The sequence below is a fragment of the Pogona vitticeps genome, chromosome 6 (assembly GCF_051106095.1).
Source record: "Pogona vitticeps strain Pit_001003342236 chromosome 6, PviZW2.1, whole genome shotgun sequence".
NCBI classification, from domain to species: Eukaryota; Metazoa; Chordata; class Lepidosauria; order Squamata; family Agamidae; genus Pogona; species Pogona vitticeps.
This window is the reverse complement of record NC_135788.1, coordinates 117,852,060-117,869,286: the sequence shown is the minus strand read 5'-3', so window position 1 is coordinate 117,869,286 and position 17,227 is coordinate 117,852,060. Positions and strand designations below refer to the sequence as shown.

Below are 17,227 nucleotides of genomic sequence, written 5' to 3'. Positions count from 1 at the left end.
ATTTATCCTGTAAACGGCAGAACGAACCAATGCCCTCTCTGTGTACATTAATGAAAATATCAGTGAGGATTAGGAGCAAATGTTGAAGGCTGTGCTGTTAAATAACATTTCATTGTCTATATCACAATATGGCTGGGTTTCCAAAGCTTTTCCTTAGCTAACTCCCAGATTTGCTGCTCCCAGACTTTGGAACTCCCTCCCACTGGAGGCCAGGAGGGCCCCATCTTTGCCCTCCTTCCTCAAATAGATAAGGACCTTTCCCTTCAGACAGGCTTTCCCTTCAGGATTGTCTGGGAGGTATTTTCAAATGTTGTGCCTTGTTGCTTAGAAGCTGTTTTTGCTGTTGATTTTGACCATTTTTGGTATGGATGGTATCTGTTTGATTCTTTTAAATATCTGTATAATTACTGCCCTTAACTTTTAAAAAATGTCTTTTAATGATGTAAGCTGCCCGGGTCCTTTTCAAGGAGAAAAGTGGGCTAACATATTTTAAGTAAGTAAGTAAGTAAGTAAGTAAGTAAGTAAGTAAGTAAGTAAGTAAGTAAGTAAGTAAGTAAGTAAGTAAGTAAGTAAGGAAGGAAGGAAGGAAGGAAGGAAGGAAGGAAGGAAGGAAGGAAGGAAGGAAGGAAGGAAGGAAGTTTATTATTATTTTTCTTGAGTTCAGCACTCCAAGCAATATTACACTAGATGTTCCCTTGAATTTCTCAGATGTTACAATCCAACATTAATCACACAACGGTTGAAACTGTGCTGTGCAGTGCTTATGCAGGCATGTCATACAAGTGGTGAAACAGGAGCCACACAACTGATTACACAATTTGGTTGTGTAATGCTGGCTGTGTGGACATAACACCCAGCAACACTTCCTTTGACGTAACCTTACATTATGTCAGAACATACAAGATTTCAGCCACCGATTAATCTCTCTCCCTCATCTACCAGTTTTGTTTGTTTTAAGCTTTACATTTCCCTTTTGGAAGTCTGTGGCATCAGGATTTAGATACTAAGCTGTTTTTTAAATTTTTATTTTCTTGATTTCCATCCAGTGCTAGAGATCTCAATGGAAGGATGTTCATCCGTGTGGTTTTGAAGGTAAGAGTCTATCTTGAAGTTCCATCTGGGTGAAGAACCGACATTTGCTCTAACTTTCCAGAGCTCTGAAAGCAAAAGAGACACACAACAATAGATATATGGAGGGAAAAAACCTTTATGTAGCAGCAAAGGTTTACAAGAATATTTCTAATCAAGAGTCACAAGTTACATATCGGAAGGTAATGAAGTGAGAAGCAAAGACATTAGAATCATGAGGAAAATCAACACAGAAAAAATAATGCTGGATAACCAAACAATGGATCTGAGAACGTTCGCTGTGTCAGTCAGTGCAGATTGGTCCAGTACGATCAGTGCAATGCAATAAAATACATTATTTTTCTTCAACTTATTTCAACACATGACAGAAAAAAAGGTAGGAGAAGACAATGGTCTGACCTCAATAAGGTAAAGTAAAATTATTATGAGGCGAACTCTACCCAGAGCTGGGCAGCTTCATAAAATATAAAATATTATCGATCTTAAGGCTGATGATACGCAACGTTTTGACAAACGATCCCTCAGAACCTTAGCTGTTGAAGAGTCACCACATTCTCTAACTTGAATTTCTGCTCTAACACGCTGCCTTTTGCTGCTAAGGAGAAATGATTAGCTGCAGTTGTGTTATACCTTTGATTAGCACTGAAAATACCAGCCAGCTATTTGCTACTATGCAGCTGACTGACAGCAGAGCAAATTCTTTTCTTTCGCTGTCTTGGAAAGTGTTGGAAAACTCAAGTGTTTAATTCTGAGGGCGGCTTGTGATCCGGCGTGAGGCACCTCCTGCCAATAAACCACCTCCGTCCTTGCCCCAAAAGCAGCTAAGGGGGCCTTGTCACACCCATAATAAACATTAATGCTTTAACATTGTTGAAAATGAAAATAATGCCACCTTGGAAAGTAAAACAGTACAACACAGGATCAGCCGCTTGTGGTTGGAGAAGGAGTGCATCCGAAGACCTGCTTAGATCATGGACTACGATACAACATAGAATATCCACTCAAATATCCCCTCAACAGTCAAATACTTTTATCAACATGCCTAAAACAGAATAATTGTTCTCTCGCTAATTAAATGACAGTAGTCCTACTCTTGTAGCAACATACAAACATGGAAAAAAATTCTTAGAAGTAGCGGTTGTGTTACTGTGGAGACACTTGTGACTCCAGTTGGTTTGAGGGCTTCAGCTTACTACCAACTATTATTTGGTACACCTAAAAATATTTGTAACTATGCTACAGTACATTCCTTTCATTGTAACTTTCATTAGTAACTAGGTACAGCATTACTTGTGAGGTCATGAAGTTACATGAAGCAACATTTTACTGCAAAGCTTTGGGTCTTCTGGAATTTAATACAATGATATAGCAAGGAGATTACTTTGGATCTTTGACAGATTTTCAGTCATTTGGGAATTCCTGTTCATATTCAAGTTTTCCTCAGCTTGACAGTTGTACAGAGGAGTCATTTGCTTTTCTATCTACACATGAACTGGTGCAATTTTCCATAGTGTCTTCTTATTTTGTTGAAATATGCTCTTTTATTCAGTTCCTTTGTCTTCGCAACCTTCTATTTGTGGGTAAGCAATTTAATATTTGTGGCCTTCGGGATGAGGTTCAGGGTGTAGAAACTGAGGTGATTTTCTTCAGAGATTTGCCAGTGCAAATGGTGGCGCATGAACGTTAATGCTTGTTGTCATTAATCCTTTGTTGTGTCTTTCCTTCTGAGTTATGGAAAATGCTAACAGACAGATATTACAGGGGAGAAATTGTAGATAAATTTGAAATGGAAAGAAAATGTGGGTCTCCATTCTACGTATACTTCATTGCGGGGAACAAATGACGGTTATTTTACCTGTGGAAACAGAATGGGTGGGGGAGGAAGGAAGGAAGAGATGAAACCACTCAACCATATTTAACGGAGGGAACTGGATTGAGCTCGATAGAACATCTCTAGGACATCAGATTCACTATTATTGGAGAAAAACCAAGCTAGATGACCTACAGGTTTTGTGAAAATGACTACACAGTTGCAACAGATGGACAGTGGGTGAACAAACAGATACTAGGGCTGTGGACTGAGTTTGGCCAAAGCTTGAATCATTAACACAACCAGCGTAATTCAGGCCAGTTGGTATGAGATCCAGATTCAAATGGATCCAGATTTCATTCCTGAGCAAAAGGAAGAAAATTTGCAATCAATTTGGATACGGAGCTGAAACAAAATTGGTTTGGATCACAGAGGCTTGTTTCCTCCTACCTCCCCTGCCAAAATGTGCTTAAAAGATTCCTAGTTCATAATGCCTGAATCTAGCTGTCTGCACTTTGGCCATTTTACTTCCTTCTTCAGAGTCTATCATATCTCCCCATTTAATTAGCATCAGTTAAAACAAGCAAGAAAAAAAGAAATTATAGAAGTTTTAGTAAGTGCAGCATCAACCTGACGGCAAACAATTTGTCTTCTTCTATACACGGATGCAATATTGAAGGTGGTTACAATGACTTTTATGATAAGGAGGACATTCCCTCACACTCTTGTTAGAGTTTTTGCAATCTTGCATGCTGCTTTTTGTAGGTTTGGCTGGGAGGGACATTTGTGGTTTGGAGGGACTGTCAATCTATCTAGCACTAACCAATAGCTCCCTCTTGCCTTGGGATTCCAAGAGAGCCCCGCCTCTCTGCTCAGAGCCTTTCCCCCTCACTGAAGTTTGTTGAGGTCTGTTGCTAAAAGCCACGGTGTAACACGCAAGAGGGAAGCGCAAGCAGAGCTTGGTTCCCTCCTCACATTACCTTGATGAAAGTGACAAGGCCAGCATATGAGAGTGCGGCAACAAAGAGGACCATAAACGTGGAGACTTTGTTCCAGACGGTGTTGGCTTCCTCCAGTTCACTGCCCTCATCTGGGTTTTCATTGTGAAGGTCGCGCAAGGCTACGCCCATGAGGGTGCAGTCCCAGGGATCTGCCAAATGACAGCAAACGATCAGGTTAATCTATGGAGACGAAAGGGATGGGAAGCACCCCCTCAAAAGCTAAAAAGAGCACGCAGTGCCAATGCAAGAAGAGAACAAATTCTGAAGAGGGGGAAAAAAAGGAAGAACAACAGCCCAAGGAAAAATTGTTGTGGCACCTTAGAAGGCTAACAGATTTGCTTCGATGTGGGCTTTCGTGGACCAAAATCCACTTCCTCAGGCAACCTCAGCTTCTGATCCACGAATGCTGACACTGAAGCAAAACATTTAGTCTTTAAAATGTTGCAACACTTTCATCCTTTGCTCCTCTCCTCTCTTCTCTCCTCACCCCAGCCTTATTAATCCTATTAACTTGCTGAAAGAGACTCAACATGGCTGCCTCTCTGGAACATTAGAAGTAGAGAGACCCTCAGGGCACTTATCTATTTCTCTGTGGTTATTAGAGTCTTATTAAAGTCCCCAGGACAGGTCCCTTTGAGGACGTCTTTGTGAAGGCTTGCTTAAGCGGCATGTGTTCCGAGACTCTTCTCAGCGTGACTCCTAAACCACAGAATCTCCTTCCCTTAGTGTATATGGTCCTCTCTTCATCCACTTTGGGGAAAGCAAGATATATTCTTTTATGTTGGCCACTGAGGTTGTTATTAGTACTCCATTACTAAAAATAATGATCATGTGTCTTCAAGTCAATACTGACTTATGGACTTACAGAAACACAGTATAAAGATACTAAGAGAAATACATGTCTAGTTAATATGAATTTATTTATAGCCTCTTTATATTGTCTAATGACCAAATGCACATAGATTGAATTAGAACTATGTTCCATTATGATTGCTCATGGAGCTTATGGGCTGATCAGGGGACATTCCGTGACCGGGCAGGTGGTGTGGATATGGGATAAATAGAGTTGGGTTCCATAGGGAGATGGTGAGCTCCCAGAGGGTGCTTTGGATCTTGTCTGTGGAGGGGATCACCTTTGAGGTCAACCAGTATCACAATTGACTTGGGATTTGGGTCAGAGATGGCTGGTGGAAGGCCTCCTCGGATGAGCAGGTAGGGATATGAACAGATGGGGATTCAAGTTGCTGGACTTGCTCTCAAGTCAACTTAACCTGCAACGGCAACTTGACTCAGACTTGACTTGGGTATTTTTTCAATGACTTGGACTCAACTCTCAACTTGAAAGCCACCCATTCCTGGTTGGGGGGGGGGGAGAGAAAGCTTGTTTTCAATTGGGACTCAGACTTGGACTTGAGATGCGGACCCAAAGACTTGCCAGCATCCCTGGAGGTATGGATGTCCCCTACAGAACCCCCTTGGGGCTGGGAGAGAGGGGTGAACATGCCCTGACCTCATAGGCTACAGTTTGCACTATAAGGGGACCCCACTGCGGGATGGTTTCTCAAGTTTAATAAGGTGAAATAAAGCTGTGTCCCAGTTTTACCCCATTGTAAGTTATCTCATCCCTTTATTTCCTGGTCAGGGAACAACCAAAATACATCCAGTATAAAAGCTACCTCGTGAGCATACAGATCATTAAAGTGGTGTATGAAAGAATAAAACGAACAATCAAAACATTGAAATGTAATAATAAACCAGAATTAAAAATCACCATTTGGGCAAAATTTATTTTGGGACATGCTGATCTCAACAAAGCCAGCACCCTCCTTTTTTGGAATCACATCCAGTTGAATTGCAGAACATTTTGACCAAAAGCTTACTAATTCGGTTATTTGGTCGGTGACACAGGAGTCATCCAAAAAAGAAAGAGAGAAATGTCTCATTGCTTAATACTTTAATATAAAATGGTAGTGTACAGTAGAAGGATTAAGGTAGAAGAGAAATCAATGAAAATTTTAGAGCAACGGAGAGGCCAAATCAAGAAAAGAAAAGGATGGGCTTATCCTTGCAGTGAGGTGGATATATTAGTCAAGGTGAGTTTTACCGGAAAGAGAATTGACTCTTCTAGTTATGATGTTTTCGGAGGAGATGTGGGCTACCAGGCAGGTGTAGGACATTCCCGTCATCCAGTGGCTTGTGGGAACTTCGAGGATACTCATTAAGGAGCACCTTTGTTGTTCATGATTGCATTTCAGGTCTTTGACATCATAACCTTTCAAGGACAGCTCTTGGTTCTCCTCCTCCCACTTGAGGAAGATCTCTCCTGGGTAGAAGTCCTTGGCCATGCACAGGAGGGTGACATTTAAGTCTTCATTAGAGGAGTAATGCTGGAGCGAGACCTTTGGGGGCCGCATAATACCTGTGTTAGAAAAGGCAGACAAAGGATTATGGGTTATCTGGAAGTCGAGTCATGGCAACTGGACTTCTTTCTTATTAGGTTGAAAATGTTTCATCCCAGTAGCTCCTTCTGTCATGGGTTATTATAAGAATCTTGTGTTGGAGTCTATGGCCACATCAATACCATAATATTATACTACTTTGAGAATGATGCTGTCTTTTCTTGGAATGCTTGGAATGTACTACATGAGTGGATGGTGTTGTGTTGGACTGTGTGTGTGTCTCAGGGGCGAGGTTCCCTCCAAACCAGGTGTCCCCAACCCTTGGTCCGTGGCCTAGTGCCAGTCCACGAGTGCAACACATCCACCTGTGAGCATGACACCTCTCCGTGACCATGACATGCCCCTCTGTGAGTGCAACACACCCACCCGCATGCGTGATCCACCTCCCCGCACATGGAGCCCCCAGCCCTCCACCCGGTCCGTGGTCTCCAAAAGGTTGGGGACCGCTGCTCTAAACCATGGACTCCACCTCTCTCCATGCAGCCTTTTCCCTCCTCCATGCAGCAATTGTTTTCAATCCATTCAGTTCTGGTTGCGATGGAACCCTGTGTACGGGAGGTGGACTCACGTGCATGAGGAGCCCCACCCAGCGGGGCTGAAAATTAGAGGGTACGTTGCTTGGGTGTGTGTGTCAGAATTATGTAGCATTATAGATCTGACAACTTTGCGTGGAAATAATGAGAATCAAATAAATTAATTGTGGCAATAGAGCCAAAGGCTGCGATCACACTGGCAATAAGAACCACAGTTAAATGTCATTTGAATTGATTTATATTTTATTGTTCACAGAACGCAAGGGTGAAATTGAATTATATGGGCTGAAAGCAAGTTTCCCCCCACTGACCAGCTTTTTAAAATACTTAACTTCTAAAATTGATTCAATTCAATGTGATTTTGTGGAAATGAATCGATTCCAGCAAGGTAGATGCCAAAACCTTTTAAAATCACCTGAACGAAGTTGATTTCCCTTCAGTGCATGGGAAGGTGGACACTGGTGTAAATATCACGTGATTTGAACCTGATTTTTAAAAAGTTTGAACCAAAACTGATTCCAATTGCCAGTGTGACTACAGCCTAGGATTGGTCATTGTGATCGATGGGCAGAAGAAACTCACGTCAGACTTTCATACTCTTGTGCGCACTTAACTTCACATTTATGTGACAAAAAGTTACAGCTTGCTTAGCTTCTAAACCGGCATTAGGCGACTAGCCGAAGGAGCATCATGAGTATGAACGGCCAGCTGTTCAACCCCACTGCCGATTACTTTGAAGCTTTGCTAACTTAGGGTATGGCCACACTGGGAAAATATGTCGGAAATGCTACGGGATTGGGATGGGCTGATGTGCATTTTTTTCCTTTGACCACAGGATGTAAAAGCAACTGGGGATCAGTCTAGAAGTCCCCCCTGTCCCTCTGCAATTTTTGCATTCCCTACAATGGCTTCTATAGTTTCAGCTGGTGTAAGCTTTTGAACTGATGGAGAAAAGTGTGTGCTGGCAGTGCTATGACGAGACTTCCCCTTCCTTTAAATCTTTACCGTTCCTTCTGTAAATTCGCTGCTTGGTCTCTCCTGGGCTGTTAGGGATGCTGCAGTTGAATTCCATGGTGGTTCTCCATTCAGTCAGGTTCACCTGCAGTTGACTGTAGATCCAAGCTGTGCTGTTGGTTTCATTCAACATGCTGGTGGTTACAGCATTCCTGTCAGCGGGCTGTCCATCCATTGTCCAACTGAATGTCGAACTGGGGGTTATATTCATGAGGGGCATCATGCAAGTTAGAGTGGCGCTTTTGTTCACGAAGAGCTCTTCGAAGGACGGTAACTGCATATCGATATCTCTTGTATTGTTAAGAGTCGGGACCATTCCTTTGAAAACAAAACAGAATTAGAATAGTGAACTGGTTTCAAGAAGTGCTGATCACATCTGGAGATATCTACTTATTCCCAACTCCAACCCACTGTAGGCTGAGGGACAATCTGTCACGAGACTTGCACAATATAAGTTTAAGAAATGGCAGCATGGAAGTTAGCTCCTCTAGGCTGATCAACATGCTAGAGGGATTTGTGGATAATGATCATTGTGGCAACTCTGCAAAGGCCCAGAGGTGCTCTGTTTTCAATTAAATTGGACTTTCTGTTTACAGCTTCAGCATGCCATTTACCTGCACAATACGATGCCCTGGAAAAATGCAACTTCTTCTTAATCAAGACATTGGTTGAACTATGGTTTACGGTGCATGTATACATTTCCAGCTTGCTCCATTCTTCTCCACTAAGGACCACACTGCAGTTCTTCTGGAACTTTCCATCCACGAGAGACACCGCCGTGGAAGAATCTGAAATGCAGCTGAGGTCACGACCTTTGATGTTCCACCGAATGTCTATCTCTTTTGGATAGAAGTTGGTAGCAAAGCAGATAAGCGTCTGGTGTTCTTTGTTCTCTGAGTTGAGGAAGACCATCACTTGTGGGGGAGACGGTGCCAGAAAATCTGAAATGAAAGGGTTGACCTTAGGTTGCAAATCTAAACCCCCTGAATGTAGAGGCCCATTCTTCCATTTATTATTATTTTTGCCCAACAATGGAGCTGACAAATGATTTCAAGCTTTTGGCAAAACAGCTGTAAACACTTTATTTCAAAGTGAAGACTGTTACTCTCCATTAGACTTTCCCCCCATCCACAAATTGCAAGATGTATTCACTTGAGAAATGGAAGAAATATCTTTGATAATAATAAATAGAACACAAATATTCACCCCACCTCCAAATATTCTGAGACCGCCCCTCAGCACTTCTAGGTTTTATTGACATTTCCTTTGACCAACAGAAAATGCTGTCTTAGCTCTCCAGCAGATGAGCAGAAGACAAAACCGAGCACATTTGTTCTTTCCATGTGTTTTCATAAGGGAGGCTCAGCAAAGCCCAGCCATGGGTGTGCTTTATTCAGTATTTTACTACATGATTAAGTTAATACACTGCTCACATTAATGCAATGCACTATTCTGGGAGATTAACAAACTTCTGTCGAAGGAGTGAATTGTCTCCACTGAAAAGGTCAGAGGGGAGGCAAGGTGGTATGAACACCCCCTTTGTGGTTTATTATTCTGCTGGTTGACTTAAACAGGCATTGTTCTACCAGAGCATCTTGAGCAACGGATATATGAACACTTATTTACTCTGAGGCCTTCTTCGAAGTGGCTCAAAAATGCCTTCAGTAGGCACCAGTCTGCAGAGGGAGATAGGTAGCTAAAGCTGAGCAGATGTTTCACTGGGCCCAAGGATCAAGCTAGACATGAAGAAGGATGTCCATTCCCTAGAGCAGTGGCCCCCAACCATGGGCCTGCAAGGGTTCTTGGACTTCAACTCCCAGAAATCCTGGCCAGCAGAGGTAGTGGTGAGGGCTTGTGGGAGCTGTAGTCCAAGAACATCTGGAGGCCCAAGGTTGGGTACCAGTGCCCTAGAGTTAACCTATTTCCCTCTGATAATGGGAGCTCCTCAGATATAACATGCCTCAGAGATAAGACTTGCAAATTGGGCCCATATTTACTCCCCAGTGACCAAACACAAAACAAATCACACCAAAGCACCTATATGGGGAAGAAAATTGGGTGCTATGGACAGACAGATGTCTTTCACCGTTGGAAGGTGCAACTCTCCTAAAAACATGGCCGAATCCTGTACACTCTCTATAGTTGTGCCCCTCTTAGGAGGTCCACTTACCAAAGGAAACATTTTCACTGGCAATGATTTCTGTATCAGAGGAGGAATGGTAGACCACACAGCTGTAATGGCCACCCTTCCCTCCTGCTTCCTCTCTGCCCAATTTCAGGATGCTGTAAGTCTTGAATAAATTCCTGGTGGCCACGGTCACAACCCCATTCTCATACAGTGTCTCATTTAGGGGTACACCATCCTTCCTCCACGAGATGCTAATTTCTCTTGGGAAGAAACCGATCACATCACAGACAAGGATCAGGGCGGTGCTGTTTTCAAGGGAGACGCCGAGGGAGGCTCGAGCAAGGGTGATAGAAGGCTTCTCAGGGGCTAAATCAAAAGAAGAAGAAGCGAGACTGCAGGTGAAAATGTCTTATTTAGAAAAAGAATAAGGAACAAACGCAAAAAGTGGAGACAAGAGGGAAGGAGAAATCACTTGGAGAGCTCGGCCACCTCCAAGCATCTATGGTGCCGGACCTCTCTACTCACCCTCGGTTTCCTTCTTGACTTCCACTGCTTGGATGACGTCTTCATAGCAACCACCGGCTACTTTGCAGGTGAAGGTGGTGCCTTTCTTCCACTGTGCCAAAGAGACTGGGTGAGAACTGGTCACGTTGGGACCTTCCATGGTATTGGGTTGGGCCATGTTGTCCGGGACATCAGCGCTGGGCTGGCCATCCACCTGCCATGTGATCTTTGTGTTTTTGAGGTTCAACCCAATGGCCGTGCAGGTGACTTTGGCTGTCTTCTCGAGAAGGTCTCTGTAAGCCGGCTTGGTGACGGAGACGGTCGGTTGTTGCCTTAAACCGTAGCAGGCTGGGGAGGAGGTCGAGAGATACCAACATTGAAACTCTACCGTATTCCTTCAAATTTAGAAATAAATGTTTTGGCTATACTTGAATGCTATGTTGGTTCTATAGCTGTGCTGCTTTAAGAGTTAGGAAGATTCCCCTGAAATTCAGTCTAAATCCGGCTTCCTGTAACTGGAACCCAGAATTACATGTCCTGCACTCTGGGATGATCGAGTACAGATCCTGATCCTCCTCTGCATGACAATCTTTCATGTGTTTAGAAAGTGCAACCCTATCTCCCCTCAGTCTTCTTTTTTCAAGGCTAAAGATGCCCAGTTCTTTCCATCTTTCCTCCCAGGGCTTGGTTTCCAGTTCGCTGACCATCTTTCTTACCCTCCTCTGAACTTCTTCCATTTTGTCGGATTGCAGGCAGAGGATCAAGAGTGGACAAGAATGGCTGAGAGCTGGAATACTTCCACTTATCAGTGGGTGTAGATCCTACCATAAGATGATACTTTTTTCTAAAATATTTAGATTAAAAATTGAGGGTCGCCTTATACATGGAAGTAAGGAGGGAGAAGGGATCAAAGCGCTTTGATCCCTGCTTTCCCCCTCCAATTTCTTAGCAAATATGCAGGGGGAAAGCAGGAATCAAAGCGGTTTGATGATTCCCCCTATCTTGCGAGGAAAGTGGAGGGGGAAAGCAGGAATAATCAAAGCGCTTTGAGGATTCCTGCATTCCCCCTCTACTTTCCTTGCAAAAAATGCAAGAAAGTGGCGGGGGAAAGAAAGTGGAGGGGGAATGCACTTTCTTGTGAGGTAGAAAGTGCATTCTTTGATCCTTGCCTTCTCCCTCCACATTCTTGTGAAGAAAGAAAGTTTAGGTTAGAAAAGTGGGGGATGTTATACTGTACATAGAAAATGCGGTAACTTCAAAGGTAACTTCTCCCCCTAATGTTTGATTCCAAGGTCAAATGTCATTCTATTTTCTTTATCATGAATCTTCAGCTAATGGGCCCTCTTGAAGATGGCTCAAAACACCTTCCATTTGTATGGGCCGGCAGAAGCAAAGGACAGATTTGGGGCCTAGATTTGAGGAGATGTTTCGCGAGGCCTAAGGATCATGCTAGATGTGAAGAGGGATGCCTGCATCATAGAGTGAACGCCTGTCACTCCCAGAATGGGAGGGGGATCAGATGTTCAGCTTAAATCCATGTTTACTTCCCGGTGATCAATCACAAAACAAAACATACCAAAAGCAACTTATATGGGGAGGAAAAAGGGTTGCTATGGACAGACAGATGTCTTTCACCATTGGAAGGTGCACCTCTCCTAAAAACATGGCCTAATCCTGTACCCTCTCTACACTTGTTCCCCTCTTAGGAGGTCCACTTACGAAAGGAAACATTTTCACTGGCAATGATTTCAGTGTCAGAGGAGGAATGGTAGACCACACAGCTGTAACGGCCACCCTTCCCTCCTGCTTCCTCTCTGCCCAATTTCAGGATGCTGTAAGTCTTGAATAAATTCCTGGTGGCCGCGGTCACAACCCCATTCTCATACAGTGTCTCGTTTAGGGGTACACCATCCTTCCTCCACGAGATGCTAATTTCTCTTGGGAAGAAACCGATCACATCACAGACAAGGATCAGGGCGGTGCTGTTTTCAAGGGAGACGCCGAGGGAGGCTCGAGCAAGGGTGATGGAAGGCTTCTCAGGGGCTGAATCAAAAGAAGAAGAAGCGAGACTGCAGGTGAAAACGTCTTATTTAGAAAAAGAATAAGGAACAAACGCAAAAAGTGGAGACAAGAGGGAAGGAGAAATCACTTGGAGAGCTCGGCCACCTCCAAGCATCTATGGTGCCGGACCTCTCTACTCACCCTCGGTTTCCTTCTTGACTTCCACTGCTTGGATGACGTCTTCATAGCAACCACCGGCTACTTTGCAGGTGAAGGTGGTGCCTTTCTTCCACTGTGCCAAAGAGACTGGGTGAGAACTGGTCACGTTGGGACCTTCAATGGCATTGGGTTGGGCCATGTTGTCCGGGACATCAGCGCTGGGCTGGCCATCCACCTGCCATGTGATCTTTGTGTTTTTGAGGTTCAAACCAATGGCCGTGCAGGTGACTTTGGCTGTCTTCTCGAGAAGGTCTCTGTAAGCCGGCTTGGTGACGGAGACGGTAGGTTGTTGCCTTAAACCATAGCAGGCTGGGGAGGAGGTAGAGAGAGATCAACATTGAAACTCTACCGTATTCCTTCAAATTTAGAAATAAATGTTTTGGCTATACTTGAATGCTATGTTGGTTCTATAGCTGTGCTGCTTTAAGAGTTAGGAAGATTCCCCTGAAATTCAGTCTAAATCCGGCTTCCTGTAACTGGAACCCAGAATTACATGTCCTGCACTCTGGGATGATCGAGTACAGATCCTGATCCTCCTCTGCATGACAATCTTTCATGTGTTTAGAAAGTGCAACCCTATCTCCCCTCAGTCTTCTTTTTTCAAGGCTAAAGATGCCCAGTTCTTTCCATCTTTCCTCCCAGGGCTTGGTTTCCAGGTTGCTGGCCATCCTTGTTACCCTCCTCTGAACTTCTTCCACTTTGTTGGCATCCTTCTTAACCCATAGCCCAGAATTGGACACACTGCTCTAGATGAGGCCTAACCAGTGCCAAATAGAGGGGAACTAGTCCCTCTCATGTTAGGCAGACTATCCTTCTGTTAATACAACCTACAATAGCATTTGCCTGTTCTGCAGCCACATCACACCGTTGGCTCATATTCGGCTTGTGATCTACAACAATTTCAAAATCCTGCTCACACTGAGTCAAATATTTTCTACCTTGCAACTGTGCATTTGATTTTCCTACCCCTCCCCCCCAGTTGTAGAACTTTGCAGTTCTCCCCATTAAATTCGCTTTCGTTGTTTTCAGCTCAGCCCGTGGGCCTCTCAAGATCTTTTTTGAATTTTGTTCCTGTCTTCCGAGGGGCTTGCTAATCCACCCCATTTTGTGTCACCTGCAAATCTGAGAAGCATTCTGTGCACCCCCTCATCTGAGTCAATAATACAAATATGGAAGAACGCTGAGCCTTGGGGTAACCCACTTATTACCTCCTCCCAGTTGGAGAAGGAGCCATTGATAAGCACTGTTTGGCATGGTTCTGTAATCAACAGTGTATCCACCTGATAATTGTGCTATCCCCACTCCCAGTTAGCTTGCCAATCAGAATCTTTTGTTGAAAGCTTTGCTCGAAACCACTGAGCTTTGTGGCACAGTGGCTAAACTGCTGTACTGCAGCCAAAACTGTGCTCACGACCTGGGGTTCAAATCCCAGGTAGCCGGCTCAAGGTTGACTCAGCCTTCGATCCTTCCGAGGTCAATAAAATGAGTACCCAGCTTGCTGGGGCAGGGCAAGGTGTAGCCTGCATAACTAACTTGTAAACCGCCCAGAGAGTGCTTGGGGTGGTATATAAGCAGCACACTTTGCTTTTTATCTTTTTTTGTGCCCAGCTCTTACCTGTGCACTTGCTGGTGGTGTACATGGTTACATTCTGGTTGCTTCGCTGGGGCGTCACTTTACACGTGTACTCGTCTCCTTTATCCCAGCTTGCTTTGCTGATCTCCTGGCGAGCAAAGCCAATGTGTCCATTCTCTTTGTCTCCTTTTTCCGTCAGTATCACCAGGACTTGCTTTTGTTCCATCTTTCCGTTCTTCAACCACTGCACATTGGCTTTTCCAGGACCGAGACTATGAAGGAGACAGACCAGTTCCAAGGTGGTCTCTGTGGTGTGTTCATTGCAGTTGGGAGAAATGATCTGACCTTGGATCGGTTTGGCCTCTGTCAAGTTGCAGGCTGAGGATCAAAAGTGGACAAGAATGGCTGAGAGCTGGAATACTTCCACTCTTCAATTGGTATAGATCCTACCATAAGATGATACTTTTTTCTAAAATATTTAGATTAAAAATTGAGGATCATCTTATACATGCACGTAAGGAGGGGGAAGGGATCAAGGCGCTTTGATCCCTGCTTTCCCCCTCCTATTTCTTCACAAAAATGCAGGGGGAAAGCAGGAATCAAAGTGGTTTGATGATTCTTGCTTTCTACCTCTACTTTCTTGCGAGGAAAGTGGAGGGGGAAAGAAAGTGGAGGGGGAAAGCAGGAATCATCAAAGCGCTTTGAAGATTCCTGCTTTCCCCCTTCACTTTCCTTGCAAAAAAATGCAAGAAAGTGGAGGGGGAAAGAAAGTGGAGGGGGAATGCACTTTCCTCACAAGAAAGTGGAGGGTGAAAGCAGGAATCAAAGCACTTTGATCCTTGCCTTCTCCCTCCACTTTCTTGTGAAAAAAGAAATTTTGGGTTAGAAAGATGTGTTTGTGTGTATTACACATGGAAAATGTGGTAACTTCAATGGTATCTTCTCCCCTTAATGTCTGATTCCAAGGTCAAATGCCATTCTGTTTTCTTTATCATGGATCTTCAGCTAATGGGACTTGGCTGCATCTAGGTTTCACATGACCGTTTTGCCCAGTCAAGACTAAGGGGTGAAGTGCATCAGCTTACCTTTGTAGTCAATGATTGCGGAAGGAGGTTCTCCTCGCTGTGGATCAGTTGAGAGCTTTAGAATACATTTGTAACGGGTTTTTACAAATTCAGAAAAGGGGACTGTGAGCTGGCTGGTGCTTAATTGTTCCGTTCCATGGCTGATTGGTGGAAAGGATGTTTTCTTATGGCCGTTAGGTTCCCATTGGATCTCTGACTGTGTGGGATAAGATATGCTAAGGAGGCAGGCAAAGGTTATGCTTTCCTTGGGCTCTGTGCCGTGGCCGTCACAGCAGGACAGGAGAGGGAACAGAGTAGGAGACACTGGGCTGATATCTGTAGCAAAGGAAAAAAAAAGATGGGGGTAGTGGAAAAACCAGCAGAAGAGACAAGATATATTGGCTAAAATCTCCTTGCAGAACTTAGGGAAAATGATGCCACCAGCAGTGATAGAGTCTCTGCTTCGATTCCTTGTTGCTTTGATTTCATCTCATTGTGCATGAGTTGTGCATGACCTGTAATCGAAGAAGGGACTCTTTACTTAGCAGATATCTGCTACTGCTAAGCTGGCAGAAGCTACGCAACAGGATTTTGGCCATTACGTTCCCACTAATTTAGAACACAAGAGACCTAAGAGACTATTTATGGAAACATTTTCTCTTCTCCCTGCCATGCTTCCCTAGGAGATATGATGATGACTATATTCACCATAAGGATCATCATCATCATCATCATCATCATGGCTGGGTAGACAGCAGCACATGTAATTTTATATGCATAAGAGTTAATTGTGGTTCAGTGTGAAATCCTAATTACTTTCCATTTCTCTCTTTTTTTGCAGCGCACTTTCGACTTTGTTGCCTTATTCCCAAACATCACAGAAGTTATCAGCTTCATTGCTCTGTTTCCCATGAATATTTCCCTCCATAAAAAACATTTACCTGTTGAGGAAATCACACTCTTCTGTTGCCAGAAGTTAGGTCACCAGACGTTAGGTTTGAGTTCTGAGACTCAGGGGTTTGACTGCATTCTCTAGTTGTCAAACTTTGGCCATGACACCTTGGGTTATGGGATGCCTCTTGCATTTGGCAAATCTCATCTGGTAGGGATTCCTTCTGACATACTGCAAAAAGCCCAGATATCAACCGGATCTCTCTCCCCCCGCCCCACTTTTCTGGCCATTGAGTTCATCAGTCTGTCTCTAGATGGTCTGACAGTCAAACACATCACATTGTGCAATTCTCGCTAAAGGGTCTTCCCCCATGACATCACCAGGTAGATACCCAGTTTATGACACCACAAGGGCATGCCTCAAATAACAGGAAATTTCAGGAGACAGGATGCCACAGATTTGGCAATCCTTTTTTTTTTGCCACCTAGTAATCCTTGTGTGTTTTGAAGGACTTTGGATCATGTCCTACCTAGGTTGTCCTTCCAGCGGTCATAAATTGTTTGCCCCCTCTGAATTGTGCCCTAGTATTGCTGTGAATTAATATTGGGTGTGTGTTGGAACACTTCCTGGTTCCTCAGTGCTAAACCTTCCACAAAAATAATACGGATCATAGGAACTCGAGCATGCTCTCTAAGTTTCTGATCTTCAGAAAAACCCAGAAACAAATTTCTAAGGAACTTCAGTGCTTTTAAGGATCCAGTATGAAAACGAGCAATTAATTTGAATCAGAGCCATAATCTGGGAAGGGGTGATTTCTCCTGAGTTGACACAGTGTGCTGAAGTTTAAAGGGAGCAAACATTTTCTCATTGGTATTTTTGCTTGTGGAAGGGCCTAGATCCTCCAGCCAACTCAAACATGTATACTTTGTCCGACGGCTTC

The 17,227-nt window shown here is 43.9% G+C and overlaps 1 protein-coding gene and 2 gene segments (V, D, J or C); all 3 read right to left on the bottom strand.

The window, feature by feature from the left end:
* The window catches only part of LOC110070582 (uncharacterized), a 30,410-nt gene extending 14,416 nt beyond the window's left edge, over positions 1 to 15,994 (bottom strand). Inside the window, exons 1-11 of the mRNA XM_078378811.1 lie at positions 15,937 to 15,994; positions 15,417 to 15,731; positions 14,374 to 14,709; positions 12,741 to 13,067; positions 12,258 to 12,581; positions 10,560 to 10,886; positions 10,077 to 10,400; positions 8,521 to 8,847; positions 7,898 to 8,224; positions 6,005 to 6,319; positions 3,875 to 4,049 (exon numbers count right to left, since the gene is read on the bottom strand). Coding sequence (XP_078234937.1) covers positions 3,875 to 4,049; positions 6,005 to 6,319; positions 7,898 to 8,224; positions 8,521 to 8,847; positions 10,077 to 10,400; positions 10,560 to 10,886; positions 12,258 to 12,581; positions 12,741 to 13,067; positions 14,374 to 14,709; positions 15,417 to 15,731; positions 15,937 to 15,994 — 3,155 coding nt within the window. The remainder of the gene's footprint in view (positions 1 to 3,874; positions 4,050 to 6,004; positions 6,320 to 7,897; positions 8,225 to 8,520; positions 8,848 to 10,076; positions 10,401 to 10,559; positions 10,887 to 12,257; positions 12,582 to 12,740; positions 13,068 to 14,373; positions 14,710 to 15,416; positions 15,732 to 15,936) is intronic.
* The window catches only part of LOC110071218 (Ig gamma chain C region-like), a 107,057-nt gene that overhangs the window by 67,526 nt on the left and 22,304 nt on the right, over positions 1 to 17,227 (bottom strand).
* Positions 1 to 17,227, bottom strand: part of LOC110071146 (immunoglobulin heavy constant epsilon-like) — a 75,320-nt gene that overhangs the window by 38,180 nt on the left and 19,913 nt on the right.